Source organism: Diaphorina citri, unplaced genomic scaffold (genome assembly GCF_000475195.1).
Source record: "Diaphorina citri unplaced genomic scaffold, Diaci psyllid genome assembly version 1.1 scaffold1536, whole genome shotgun sequence".
NCBI classification, from domain to species: Eukaryota; Metazoa; Arthropoda; class Insecta; order Hemiptera; family Psyllidae; genus Diaphorina; species Diaphorina citri.
Genome location: NW_007378962.1, coordinates 25721 through 39090, shown reverse-complemented (window position 1 = coordinate 39090; position 13370 = coordinate 25721). Strand labels below are relative to the sequence as shown.

Genomic DNA, 13370 nt, shown 5'->3' with positions numbered 1-13370 from the left:
TTTTTTCTCAGAAAAATTCCATCATGAACTCAATAAACATTAAGCTGAATTTTCCTCCTAAAAATCTTGGTTGTTTCGCTTACCTGTTGGTAGAAGGTTTTGGAAATCATGCGTCGCCGGGCATCGAACTCATGTGCCGCCATATAGGGGATCTCAATCAACATGGCGGACACCAGATACACACACTCCAGAAGTTCCAGGTTAATATGCATGTGGAATGGGATCTGACGCTGCTTCTCAACCTAAGCAATCAAATAATGATGGTTTATTTTATTTTTACCACTACTCATTTAGGTGCTGGGTTAGGATAAAAACACCAAAATACATACCTACATCTACTTCGTTCCAATCTACTTACTGGGTCGATGGACAAAACCTCTCCACCATATTCTGTCATCATATCTCCGGTTTCATTCAATGTCATCCCACTCTCCTCGTTTATTTTCTACGTCTGACTTTATGACATCACATCACCAAAATAAAACCTGTTATTTTTTTTCTTCTTCAAGAGGTTTGATAGAGAGAACTGTAACTGCCAAGGTCTTATTCCCTACTAAGGACTAGGTATCCCGAAATCGAAGAAAGAAGGAAGACAGGATAGGAGAAAGAGCGAATCTTATCCGTTCAGGATAAAATCCGCCCGGGGCGGGAATCGAAGGCAGACGCACTACCCTCCATGCCAACTAGGCAAATATTTCAATTTGGAATCGAAATATGAGAACTTTTTTTTCGATTCTGGGAATTGAACCCTTTCGATTCGATTCTGGGTCACCAAACACAAAAAAAGACACCAAAACCGTCGAAAGAGTTCAAGCATGTTTTGTACGGTATCTGTTCCACAAAGAAAATGGGATTTACCCCAAATACCCAAACTACATTGAATATGATCACCTAATTGAAAACCTTGACATGGAATCATTGGAAGCCAGATTTCTGAACAACCAGCTGAAATTCATTAGGAACATAATATTAAACCCTTCTGATCAAAAAGTAGTTTGTCTCACCTTCTCTTGTTCTTTGCTTCTCTCATGTTGTCTCTGCGGCATGAGCCCCTGTGCCAGTAGTTCCTTCACCTTACCAGTCATCATCAGGTCTACCAGACAGTTGTGCGCATGCTTGATGTTAGCATGACGGAATGCGCACAGACCAAGGTGCGCCATGGTACGGTTGTACAGGATCTGAGTACTCGGGTCCGAGAATTGGATAGTTTCCTGAGGAGAGAATATAATAATAATAGGGCTTATTTATACTTTATTTTGTTCACAACCTTTTCAACATTTTCCACGAAATGAGGGTTAAGTAACAATTACTTTGGTTAATATCTGGATGGGTGATTATCCGATTTTTGCCAAATTGTTACAGTCGCGTCCTTGGACCATACTGGGATAGCATACCAAATTTCATCGCTTTACGACAAACGGTTCTTGAGATATTTTGTTCACAACCTTTTCAACATTTTCCACGAAATGAGGGTTAAGTAACAATTACTTTGGTTAATATCTGGATGGGTGATTATCCGATTTTTGCCAAATTGTTACAGTCGCGTCCTTGGACCATACTGGGATAGCATACCAAATTTCATCGCTTTACGACAAACGGTTCTTGAGATATTTTGTTCACAACCTTTTCAACATTTTCCACGAAATGAGGGTTAAGTAACAATTACTTTGGTTAATATCTGGATGGGTGATTATCCGATTTTTGCCAAATTGTTACAGTCGCGTCCTTGGACCATACTGGGATAGCATACCAAATTTCATCGCTTTACGACAAACGGTTCTTGAGATATTTTGTTCACAACCTTTTCAACATTTTCCACGAAATGAGGGTTAAGTAACAATTACTTTGGTTAATATCTGGATGGGTGATTATCCGATTTTTGCCAAATTGTTACAGTCGCGTCCTTGGACCATACTGGGATAGCATACCAAATTTCATCGCTTTACGACAAACGGTTCTTGAGATATTTTGTTCACAACCTTTTCAACATTTTCCACGAAATGAGGGTTTAGTAACAATTACTTTGGTTAATATCTGGATGGGTGATTATCCGATTTTTGCCAAATTGTTACAGTCGCGTCCTTGGACCATATCGGGATAGCATACCAAATTTCATTTCTCTACTACAAACCGTTCTTGAGATATTTTGTTCACAACCTTTTCAACATTTTCCACGAAATGAGGGTTTAGTAACAATTACTTTGGTTAATATCTGGATGGGTGACTGTCCGATTTTTACCAAATTGTTACAGTCGCGTTCTTGGACCATACCGGGATAGCATACCAAATTTCATCGCTTTACGACAAACCGTTCTTGAGATATTTTGTTCACAACTTTCTACTTTTTCCCATTTAAACCTGTAGTACGTACATACGTAACGTACAGACCATGGGCTAAAAGCCACTTTTTTGGAATCAGGGGACCCCAAAACGGATATTTCCACCCATTTCCCGATTTTGAAAATTTGGACCGATTGCAATACATTCTCATTACCTTGTATAGGTTCCCTATTACGTAAAGGTAATGGAAAGTAAAAAAGTTAACTCCAGTTATGGAAAAAGAACCCCAAGTTATTTTGTACCCCATGCGTTAAATTCCTTAGAGTCCTTAGGTGATAATGTCCTTAGCATAAATAACTATGGAGTATTAAAAGAAACTCTGATGAAGCATATAGATGTACTTTCTTTAGATAGTCCATTTCCATGTTAATTATGTAAGAATATTATGATACACAATGGTTTATTTTTGTATTGTTCAAGTGTTCACTTATATCTGTGTAATGTGTATACTCACTGCAGGTTTGACCTAACTATGTATACCTACTTATTGTAATTTTAATCATTCAATGTAAATCCCCTATTGTAATTATCTTTTCTTAGAAGCTTTTTCATAATATTATCAGCTTAGGAAAAGATCTCTATTATGTAAAAAATGTTATTTAAATAAATAAATAATATAAATAAATAAATCCTGAAAAGTTCCTTTACTCTCACAGTGTAAGGCCAACCACTCACTACCAGGTCTACCTGATAGTGAGTGGCTAGTTTAAGGAAGGTCTTTTGGTAATATGGTCACAATTTCCAATACCATCCACACGCAACGTTGCTCCACTTCAGTGATCCGCTGACTTTTCATGTCTTTACACCAGTAGAACTTCTTATTGTATAAAATCAGAATCAAGAATGAACTACTACCTCATAATTAATATTGACCAAACCCAGAGATGATCACCCAATCTCTCACAGATAACATCCAACAAGTGGATTCAAAATGGCGGCGGTGGGGTGACTCACCTGTAGATGTGACATGAGTATGAGGTCACGCGCTTGGAACCAGTTGTCATGCAGGGCGTGATGGTAGACGTGTGATAGGATGGCGCGGGTTCGAAGCCGGTCCGTGTCATCTTTCTCGTAGATATACTTGCACAGTTTGGTCATCACCTGCACGCTGGTCTCCACATCCGGCTTAATCTCACCCTGGGGGGAGAGAGAATTGAATACATTTCATTTATAGAAGGAATTTTAAATTGTGGATTTTGCACCTCAAAGGCTAGATTATCGAAATGATTAAAAAAAGAAAAAAAAAAATCCAATGTACACATTTACCTTGTTTATCCTGAAAACCCTCCCGAGCACGAAGTGCGAGTCCTAAATATATACAGCCCCTTGTGTAACTGACTCACTGACTCACTCACATATATTGACGTTTTTTAGTCCCCCCATAAGAAATACACGAGGAACACGCTTTGAGGCCAGCAAAACTTTTCTTACGTTTAATATGTCATCCAACTTACACAGGTGAATTTGTAAGCTTGATTCGAGCCTTACATCCAATCGTGTGTGCTGACTGGGGCTATTTGATCCTGAGTTTCCTGAGCTACTCAGATTGTGCGGTAAAAGTATGATGTGAACATCACATAACTTTCCCTCTTTAGTTCTAAGAGTTCAATGAACTGGAGAACCAAGAGAAAACGTAGCTGATTGCCTACAGAATTTCAAAGGTTGTCGGGTCGGTCCAGAATGTGAAGCGCAAGTTAGAATATTTCGCAAACATGGTTGTCTAATCTCATCAACATTGGAGGGTGTGGAGAAACAAATTATTTATTATAAGAAAAGAAGATAGGATAGGAGAAAGCCAGCCGTTCCGAGAACGAACCTTCTCCATTCAGGATAAAATCCGCCCCGGGCAGGAGTCGAACTCGCGACCTAGCGCTTACAAAGCAGACGCCCTGCCGTCCAAGCTAACTAGGCTCTAGGCTGCCACTGAAAATTTTCCGTCCAGTTAAAACCTAGAACTAGAACTGACTTCTATCGTGCAAATTAGAAATAAAAACAAGTTTTTTTTTGTATATTTTAAAATACGTTTTACTAATAATGATTAAGATTACTAAAGAACAGAGGGAGGGGAAAATGAAACGTTTATAATAATAATAATAATAATGCATCATACAGTTGAATACAAGGAAAAGAATAAATAAACCTTAAGATTAATCTGTGAACTAGGAAACAACAAGATGTCGGAAAATAATGAAATAACAGTGTTGTCAAAAGAGAGAATGAACGTCAAATGTGTATTGTACAATTGTACATATGTAAGAAAATAATAAAAATTATAAATTATTTAAAGTTTAAAATTAAGAGAGAAATTATAATATTAAAAAAATACAAAAAATCCAGAAATCTGAAACTTAAAGACAGAGAGAAACTTAGATAAATAATTTATAGAAGAGTTATTAATTCAAGACTTTTCTGTAAATAGGTTTAACTAAATTAAGTATGTATTTTAGGATTATGAACGGTTAAAAAGTTCTGTTATTAGACTTACTAGAGAGTTTCAGTAAAGTTTCACAAGGTCCTCCTCTTCTTCTCAAATCTCCCTCTCTGAGTGCTATATAGGCGGCTCAGGTAGGGAAGTACAGACGGTTTCTATGGGATAACTACTCGTCGTTGCGATGATTACGATTGTTTTGGTTTCGGTTTTGGCGGCGCTGGTTCCAGTCGGAATTACCACCCTGATTTCCTCCGCCTTGGTTACCATCTCGATTACCCTGACCTTGGTTTCCGTCGCGGTTCCCGCCACGCTGGTAGTTGGGCCGCTGGAAGAAGTTACCTGTCAGACACACATACATAGGGAGATATATTAACATTTGAATCCAACGATGCGAGTTGGGGGCTTTTATAATGTCTCCGAGTCAGGCATGCCGATTTTTCCCTTGATAAAAAAAAAGTTCGATTCTTCTTCTTTAACTGCCCATCCGTTTCGAATGTTGGCGATCAACATGGCTATTCTTATCTTGTTGGTGGCAATCCGGAAAAGTTCTGCAGATGATTTGTCGAAAAAAATAAAGCGTATAGCGTAAATAAAATGAGACACTTGTAAGATAAAAATTGTGACATAAAGAAATCGGGTAAGTAGGGAATACCTACCTCTTCTTTTTTTCTACACCTTTTCTCACTCAAGTGGGGTCGGCGTTTTTCGCCAGCCTCTTCCAGTCAGCCCTGTTGTGCACTTCATCCTCCATTAGGTTCTTTTCCCGCAGGTCTTTAACTATGCAGTTTTTCCACCTCTTCTTCGGTCTGCCCCGTCCCCTATCATCCTCTCAACTCTCTTTCCTACATAGTTTTCCTCTCTCCTTTGAACATGTCCATTCCACTGCATTCTTCTTTCCTGGACTTTCTTCGAAACCTCCGTTACTTACTTTGATTTTATTTATTACTTCATTTCTGATCCTGTCCAGCCGGGTAACCCCACAACTCCATCTCAGCATTCTCATTTCGGCAACTTCCAGTCTCTTCTCGTGCACCATCTTGACAGCCCAAGTTTCTGCCCCATATATCATAGCTGGTCTCACCACTGTTCTATACACTTTTCCTTTCATCTTCAAACTCATTCTCTTACCACATAGTACACCCGTCATTTTCTTCCAGTTCATCCAAGCAGCACTAACTCTATAGGCAATCTCGCAATCCAGCTCTCCTTCCTTATCCACCACTGATCCCAGGTACTTGAACTTGTCCATAACATTAAGCTCTACTCCATCCAGATGTAGCCTCCGTTCTGTGTCCATTTCAAAGTTCAACTGTACTGTTTTTGTTCTGTTGATTTTCAGTCCTCTTCTTTCCAAAGCATTTTTCCATCTTTCCAGCTCTCTTTCCATCTCTTCTACACTCTCCTCACATAAGACGATATCGTCCGCGAACATCATACACCAAGGGGTCTTTTTCCTGACATGATCAAGTCAAACAGGTAAGGACTCAAGGCTGATCCTTGGTGCAGACCAACTTGCTGACTAGCTGTGACTGGTTTTATGCATTGAATTCCCGTTCTAAAACATCCAACCCTCTCTATTTACCCGGGCTTGGGACCGGCATCAACCATACACTGGATTTTGCACCTCAAAGGCTAGATTATCGAAATGATTAAAAAAAGAAAAAAAAAAATCCAATGTACACATTTACCTTGTTTATCCTGAAAAGTTCCTTTACTCTCACAGTGTAAGGCCAACCACTCACTACCAGGTCTACCTGATAGTGAGTGGCTAGTTTAAGGAAGGTCTTTTGGTAATATGGTCACAATTTCCAATACCATCCACACGCAACGTTGCTCCACTTCAGTGATCCGCTGACTTTTCATGTCTTTACACCAGTAGAACTTCTTATTGTATAAAATCAGAATCAAGAATGAACTACTACCTCATAATTAATATTGACCAAACCCAGAGATGATCACCCAATCTCTCACAGATAACATCCAACAAGTGGATTCAAAATGGCGGCGGTGGGGTGACTCACCTGTAGATGTGACATGAGTATGAGGTCACGCGCTTGGAACCAGTTGTCATGCAGGGCGTGATGGTAGACGTGTGATAGGATGGCGCGGGTTCGAAGCCGGTCCGTGTCATCTTTCTCGTAGATATACTTGCACAGTTTGGTCATCACCTGCACGCTGGTCTCCACATCCGGCTTAATCTCACCCTGGGGGGAGAGAGAATTGAATACATTTCATTTATAGAAGGAATTTTAAATTGTGGAATTTATACTGTGTACAACTGCTTACCAGTATACCACCGTGGTTTGTTATTTAATTTATACTGTGTACAACTGTACTACTGGGGTCTACCTTTAGGTCTCGCAATGTTAACCTGAGTTCCAGGCTCCTAAGCTTACAAGAGGATGGGGGGTTTTTTTTTAAGCGGTTACGAGAAATGATGATTCGTAGAAGCTTAACCCATCCTTTAAGGCTGTTAAGCCCCTACACCTAAGTCTCAGATTGGGCTTTTAGTTTATGGAGTTAAGCTTTTACTACTGTAGGAGTAATTCTTTTTGCTAGTAATGTTAGGTTTATGTAGTAAAAGCTTAACTCCAAGTTGTAACTTCTTCTGTTTGGTAACACTTTTAGTGTATTGAGTTAAGCTTTTACTACATAAACCTAACATTATTAGCAAAAAGAATTACAATAGAAAGTAAGTTACCTTCTTCTGTTTGGTAACACTTTTAGTGTATGGAGTAACACTTTTAGTGTATGGAGTTAAGCTTTTACTACTGTAGGAGTAATTCTTTTTGCTAGTAATGTTAGGTTTATGTAGTAAAAGCTAAACTCCAAGTTGTAACTTCTTCTGTTTGGTAACACTTTTAGTGTATGGAGTAACACTTTTAGTGTATGGAGTTAATTAGGAGTAATTCTTTTTGCTAGTAATGTTAGGTTTATGTAGTAAAAGTTTAACTCCAAGTTGTAACTTCTTCTGTTTGGTAACACTTTTAGTGTATGGAGTAACACTTTTAGTGTATTGAGTTGAGCTTTTACTACATAAACCTAACATTACTAGCAAAAAGAATTACAATAGAAAGTAAGTTACCTTCTTCTGTTTGATAACACTTTTAGTGTATGGAGTTAAGCTTTTACTACATAAACCTAACATTACTAGCAAAAAGAATTACAATAGAAAGTAAGTTACCTTCTTCTGTTTGATAACACTCGGATCGAACTTGTAGTACAAATGTTCAATCTTGCGGATGTATATACGACATATCTCCGACACATCAGCATGTCTCTCAATATACTGCACCACCTTGTCAATGATATCCGTCACTCGCTTCTCATCCTTCAATCTGAAATGAGGAGTCAACGTGTTATCAGTACGTGTTAAACTCAAGGAGTCAAAGTGTTAAACTCAGTCGGTGTTGAGCTCATGTCTCTCAATATACTGCACCACCTTGTCAATGATATCCGTCACTCGCTTCTCATCCTTCAATCTGAAATGAGGAGTCAACGTGTTAAGCTCAAGGAGTCAAAGTGTTAAACTCAGTCGGTGTTGAGCTTAGGGAGTCAACGTGTTAACAGCAGTCGTTGTTAATGTCACGGGGGGAGTCAACGTGTTAAGGTCACGTGACAAAGTGTCAGAGAAGCCAGCCTAGTTCGCTTGGAGGGTAGTGTGTCTGTCTCGTAAGCGCTAGGTCGCGGGTTCGATTCCCGCCCGAGGCGAACTTTATCCTCGACAGATAAGGTTCGTTCTCGGAACAACTGGTTTTCTCCTGTCCTATCTTCCTTCTCTTGGTTTAATTATCAGCTCACGCCTTGCGTAGTTTAGTAAACTACTCAATAATTATCAGCTTACCTCTGTACATATTCATTGGAGTGCGGATCACACTCCTTGAGTAGTTTAGTAAACTCCTCATCTAATCTCTCCACTATGGTTAATACACAGCCTCGTATCTTGTAGGGGGGCTTATCGTATTGTTCTCCATCCTCGGGTACAGATTCATTGATAATCACATCCTGGGTAAACTCCTCATCTAATCTCTCCACTATGGTTAATACACAGCCTCGTATCTTGTAGGGGGGCTTATCGTATTGTTCTCCATCCTCGGGTATAGATTCATTGATAATCACATCCTGGGTGCTCAGCAGGATATCCAACATCTCGGTGATCCTGTCCAATAACCTGCAATGAAACAAACACAACATTAATAATACCTAAATTACTACTCTGAAGCCATGGGTTCGATCCCAGCCCAGGTATAGATAAAATTTTATCAACAATGTTTGAAACTTTGATGACAATATTAGTTATTAGTAGCCTACTGCTGGGGTTAAGGGTCTTTTTCAGTCGTATATTCGAGCAGAATAAACATAATGAAACTCGATCATATCAAAACATAAAATAAATATGTTTAGCCCAATTATGTAGCAGTTAGCTCAGTGGGCTTCAAATCTGGACGTTAGAAGTTTGAGTCCAACCCAAGGCATAAAATTTCATCACAATCCGACAACCCGTTCAGGTGTTATCGTGAAACGAATGAAATACAAAACTCAACAGCTCATAACCTGCAATGAAACAAACACAACATTAATAATACCTAAATTACTACTCTGAAGCCATGGGTTCGATCCCAGCCCAGGTATAGATAGAATTTTATCAACAATGTTTGAAACTTTGATGACAATATTAGTTATTAGTAGCCTACTGCTGGGGTTAAGGGTCTTTTTCAGTCGTATATTCGAGCAGAATAAACATAATGAAACTCGATCATATCAAAACATAAAATAAATATGTTCAACCCAATTATGTAGCAGTTAGCTCAGTGGGCTTCAAATCTGGACGTTAGAAGTTCGAGTCCAACCCAAGGCATAAAATTTCATCACAATCCGACAACCCGTTCAGGTGTTATCGCGAAACGAATGAAATACAAAACTCAACAGCTCGCTTGGTTCGATTAGTTTACTTACTTGGACCAATATTCCGGCTTCATGGCATCGGAAACCTTCGGGTTATAGTCGAAGATAGACGAAATGATGGCCAGACGCACCCGAATGCTGACACCAATGCTCAGCGCATGCGCATCAGATACAGTTTGTAACTCGTGTAGAAGTTCGATTTGTTCGCGCCGGTCGGTTCGCTTCTTCCCGCGCGCCGCGATAATCTCGGTGAGTTTCTTGAGGACAATGTGTATGTCGATCTCTGCATCCTTGGCGAACATCTTGGGCTTCTCCTAGAGAGAGAAACCAATGAGGGGGGGGGGAATGCTAGCAGTAGGTAATAGAAATAACCAATTACATATTCAGAGCTCTTGAGTTTTCATAAAGAAAATATTTCCATCAGGTCGAAACAGGTCAGTCCCCATCTGTTGCATAGTCTCTTCATAGTCAAACCAACGTCAGACTGAGATGCAAATCAGATTAAACAACGCAAACAACAGCCTCAGATCTCTACTCAGCTCCAGGCAAATAAATCAAGAAATCATTTATGATGGACTTACCGACGGCATAGCCACACCCCCTCGCACTGTCTCCCACTCTCCTCCATCCTCGTCTTCTTCTTTCTTCGCTTTCTTCCTGATGTCCTTCTCCTTTCTCTCCTTCTTCTTCTCTCTCTTCTCATCTTCTTCCCGATCAGTGTTCCTGTAATATGAAAACAAAACAATGCACTACCTACGTTCTAACATGTTCTACATTACTTTACATTGTACAAGCCCAACCCAACTTTTACGGCTGTTTGCTTCAACACCTAAGCCTCAGGGTGGGGGGGCTTTTTGTGTATGGAGTTCAGTCTGCAGTAGGCTACTACTATTATTGTGGTCAAATTCTCAAATTATATTGAGGATAAAATTCCATACCTCGGCTGGGATTGAGCCCACGCCATCCTGTTTACCAGGCGAGCGCCTTGAGCACTACACCACCGAGGCAGGTAAATAATATAAATAAACAGTTCAGTCTGCAGCCGATCTTATCACTGAAAGTTAACATGATGTTCTGACGTCACCCATTTGATTTACATAGGCCAGTACAGTAGAATCCCGATTTTATGAATAATTGGGACCAAGGGTAGTTCATAAAATCGGGGATACATAAGAAAACAGAGGAAACATGGCAAAATTTCGATAGAAAATGCTTATTTATTAATTTTTGTGTCCTTTTAGTGACATATTATGTTTCTAAAAGGACAAAATTTATTCATATTAGCATTATTGTTTACAATTTTTGTGAGGGTTTAAATAAAACAAAGGATTTCCGTGCGGGTTGAAGTGAATCGTGTTCCGAGGCGCCTGGCCAAAGTCAAACACAGGTTCACATTTAACATTGTACAGTGTCGCCTTGGCCGGCATGAAGCCATATATCACACAGAACTCTGTACTGTTTGGACTCCACTCGACAGCATAAATTGGACCTTCCTTGCCTGAGGAAAGAAAAATTCAGGTCTATCAAATCATGAAACAGAACCAAAGCGTCAGATCAAAGTCATATATCACACAGAACTAACATTGTACAGTGTCGCCTTGGCCGGCATGAAGCCATATATCACACAGAACTCTGTACTGTTTGGACTCCACTCGACAGCATAAATGGGACCTTCCTTGCCTGAGGAAAGAAAAATTTAGGTCAATCAAATCATGAAAGCAGAACCAAAGCGTCAGATCAAAGTCATATATCACACAGAAGTTGTGGTTCTCGAGATAGAGCGATCAGTGTGTGAAATGTGAATGAGTGAATGGATCTTGTTCTTATAATATAAGATTGGGACCAAGGATATTTCATAAAATCGGGGATACATAAGAAAACAGAGGAATCATGGCAAAATTTCGATAGAAAATGCTTATTTATTAATTTTTGTGTCCTTTTAGTGACATATTATGTTTCTAAAAGGACAAAATTTATTCATATTAGCATTATTGTTTACAATTTTTGTGAGGGTTTAAATAAAACAAAGGAAATTTTCGTTCGCATTATCGGAAAAATACTGATTTTCGGGTAAAAAATAAATAAAAAGCTTGGATTTTCGAGTTCATATAACCGATTTAGTGACATATTATGTTTCTAAAAGGACAAAATTTATTCATATTAGCATTATTGTTTACAATTTTTGTGAGGGTTTAAATAAAACATAGGAAATTTTCGTTCGCATTATCAGAAAAATACTGATTTTCGGGTAAAAAATAAATAAAAAGCTTGGATTTTCGAGTTCATATAACCGAGGTTCATAAAATCGGACCCGGGCTTGGGACCGGCATCAACCATACACTGGATTTTGCACCTCAAAGGCTAGATTATCGAAATGATTAAAAAAAGAAAAAAAAATCCAATGTACACATTTACCTTGTTTATCCTGAATATTATGTAAAATAAAATCGGGGTTCTACTGTATTTCTTAAACTCTGGATTGACTGAAAACTCTTTGTGGTAAGATAGGGCATAAATCTTGGTACTTACTTCTTCAAAAATCGCTCCCTGATGTTAATAAAGTCCTTATCATCATCTGAGCTGGATGAGGAACTCTCGGAATCACTTCCCCAATAGGACGAGTCGTCACTTCCATCATCATCCTCACCACCTCCACTCTGAAATCATCAAGAGAACCAAACAAGTGAGCTCCGAGTATTCATTCTCCGCTGAAACCCCTCAGTTTTTCGTCTCGAAATATACTCGTACGAGAAATGAATTTTGTCTCGTGTGGTTTCGTAAAAATATGATCTTTCTTTGCCAAACACATAAAAAAAAACACGCAAATATGTAAGAAATTATTATTAAAGACGATCTAAATTGTCCAAATTCTAAATAACAATAGAGGATATCAAGGCATTTGCAGCAATGCCAGCTTAAGTAGTCTTCTGCAGATTATGACGATGGGTCAGCTCCCTGGGCGTAGTGGTCACTGCGCTCGCCTTGCACGCGGGAGACCCGGGTTCGATTCCCGGCGGGTCACACAGAACTCGGTACTGTTTGGACTCCACTTGACAGCGTAAATCGGACCTTCCTTGCCTAAGGGGGAAATTATACATATGCCTTTAGTTGAACGAAAAATAGTCTTGACCCAAGACAAAATGAACAGGAACGTACTCAATGGAGCACTGACAATAGCCTCGAAAATGCCGCTAACCCTTGCAGAAAATGAAGAAATTGAGCTGAGTATTTTTTATTTTTCCTCCACAATTTTTTTCGAGGGTCAATGGTTTCGTATAAATTTTTCATATCATTCTAAGCTCAAAATTTCCAAGTGTATCTAAAATAAATAGAAAGAGATTCCACGCTTGGTTATGGACAATCTGGTGCGGGGGTTGATGATCCAGGATCTAGACTAGGGTCAATGCAATATTCCAGAGTTTCCCGTTGTGTTTCTACTGTAATGATCAAGATATGGGGCCTGTTCCACGAATCAAAAGCCACAACTTACCCAGAACAACTAAAGCTGTCTCTCCCTTGGTAGAAATGAAATGCAGTGACTGTTTCCCGTAGTATGAAGCGTTTGTCTTGTCCACATCTGTGCTCACTAGGAGGAGCACTCCGTTGCCTTTCTTATTCCACAGCATGTCCACTTTGTCTGAACATAGTGAGAAAAGAAGCATTTTATTAATATACATTTTATTAATATGTTGTT

The 13370-nt window shown here is 39.2% G+C and overlaps 2 protein-coding genes across 2 annotated transcripts in view; both read right to left on the bottom strand.

Annotated features, from left to right (window-relative positions):
• LOC103516288 (eukaryotic translation initiation factor 3 subunit C) overlaps positions 1 to 13370 on the bottom strand; it is a 35763-nt gene that overhangs the window by 6134 nt on the left and 16259 nt on the right. The window contains exons 8-19 of the mRNA XM_026828724.1: positions 12206 to 12333; positions 10258 to 10399; positions 9728 to 9990; positions 8824 to 8942; positions 8616 to 8706; positions 7956 to 8109; positions 6743 to 6975; positions 5700 to 6225; positions 4961 to 5110; positions 3295 to 3477; positions 1005 to 1211; positions 39 to 242 (exon numbers count right to left, since the gene is read on the bottom strand). Coding sequence (XP_026684525.1) covers positions 39 to 242; positions 1005 to 1211; positions 3295 to 3477; positions 4961 to 5110; positions 5700 to 6225; positions 6743 to 6975; positions 7956 to 8109; positions 8616 to 8706; positions 8824 to 8942; positions 9728 to 9990; positions 10258 to 10399; positions 12206 to 12333 — 2400 coding nt within the window. The remainder of the gene's footprint in view (positions 1 to 38; positions 243 to 1004; positions 1212 to 3294; positions 3478 to 4960; positions 5111 to 5699; positions 6226 to 6742; positions 6976 to 7955; positions 8110 to 8615; positions 8707 to 8823; positions 8943 to 9727; positions 9991 to 10257; positions 10400 to 12205; positions 12334 to 13370) is intronic.
• LOC113470359 lies at positions 5520 to 6215 on the bottom strand. The gene is made up of 2 exons (XM_026828723.1): positions 5846 to 6215; positions 5520 to 5788 (listed from the first exon to the last, which is right to left on the bottom strand). Exons 1-2 carry the CDS (start codon positions 6204 to 6206, stop codon positions 5601 to 5603), a joined length of 549 nt encoding a protein of 182 aa, XP_026684524.1. The 5' UTR covers positions 6207 to 6215; the 3' UTR covers positions 5520 to 5600.

Coding starts and splice junctions, on each gene's coding strand:
- LOC113470359 (XM_026828723.1), bottom strand. CDS start 6,206: ATGATGTTCGCGGACGATATCGTCTTATGTGAGGAGAGTGTAGAAGAG. Junction 5,789..5,845: donor GTATAGAACAGTGGTGAGAC/CAGCTATGATAT, acceptor ACGAGAAGAGAC/TGGAAGTTGCCGAAATGAGA.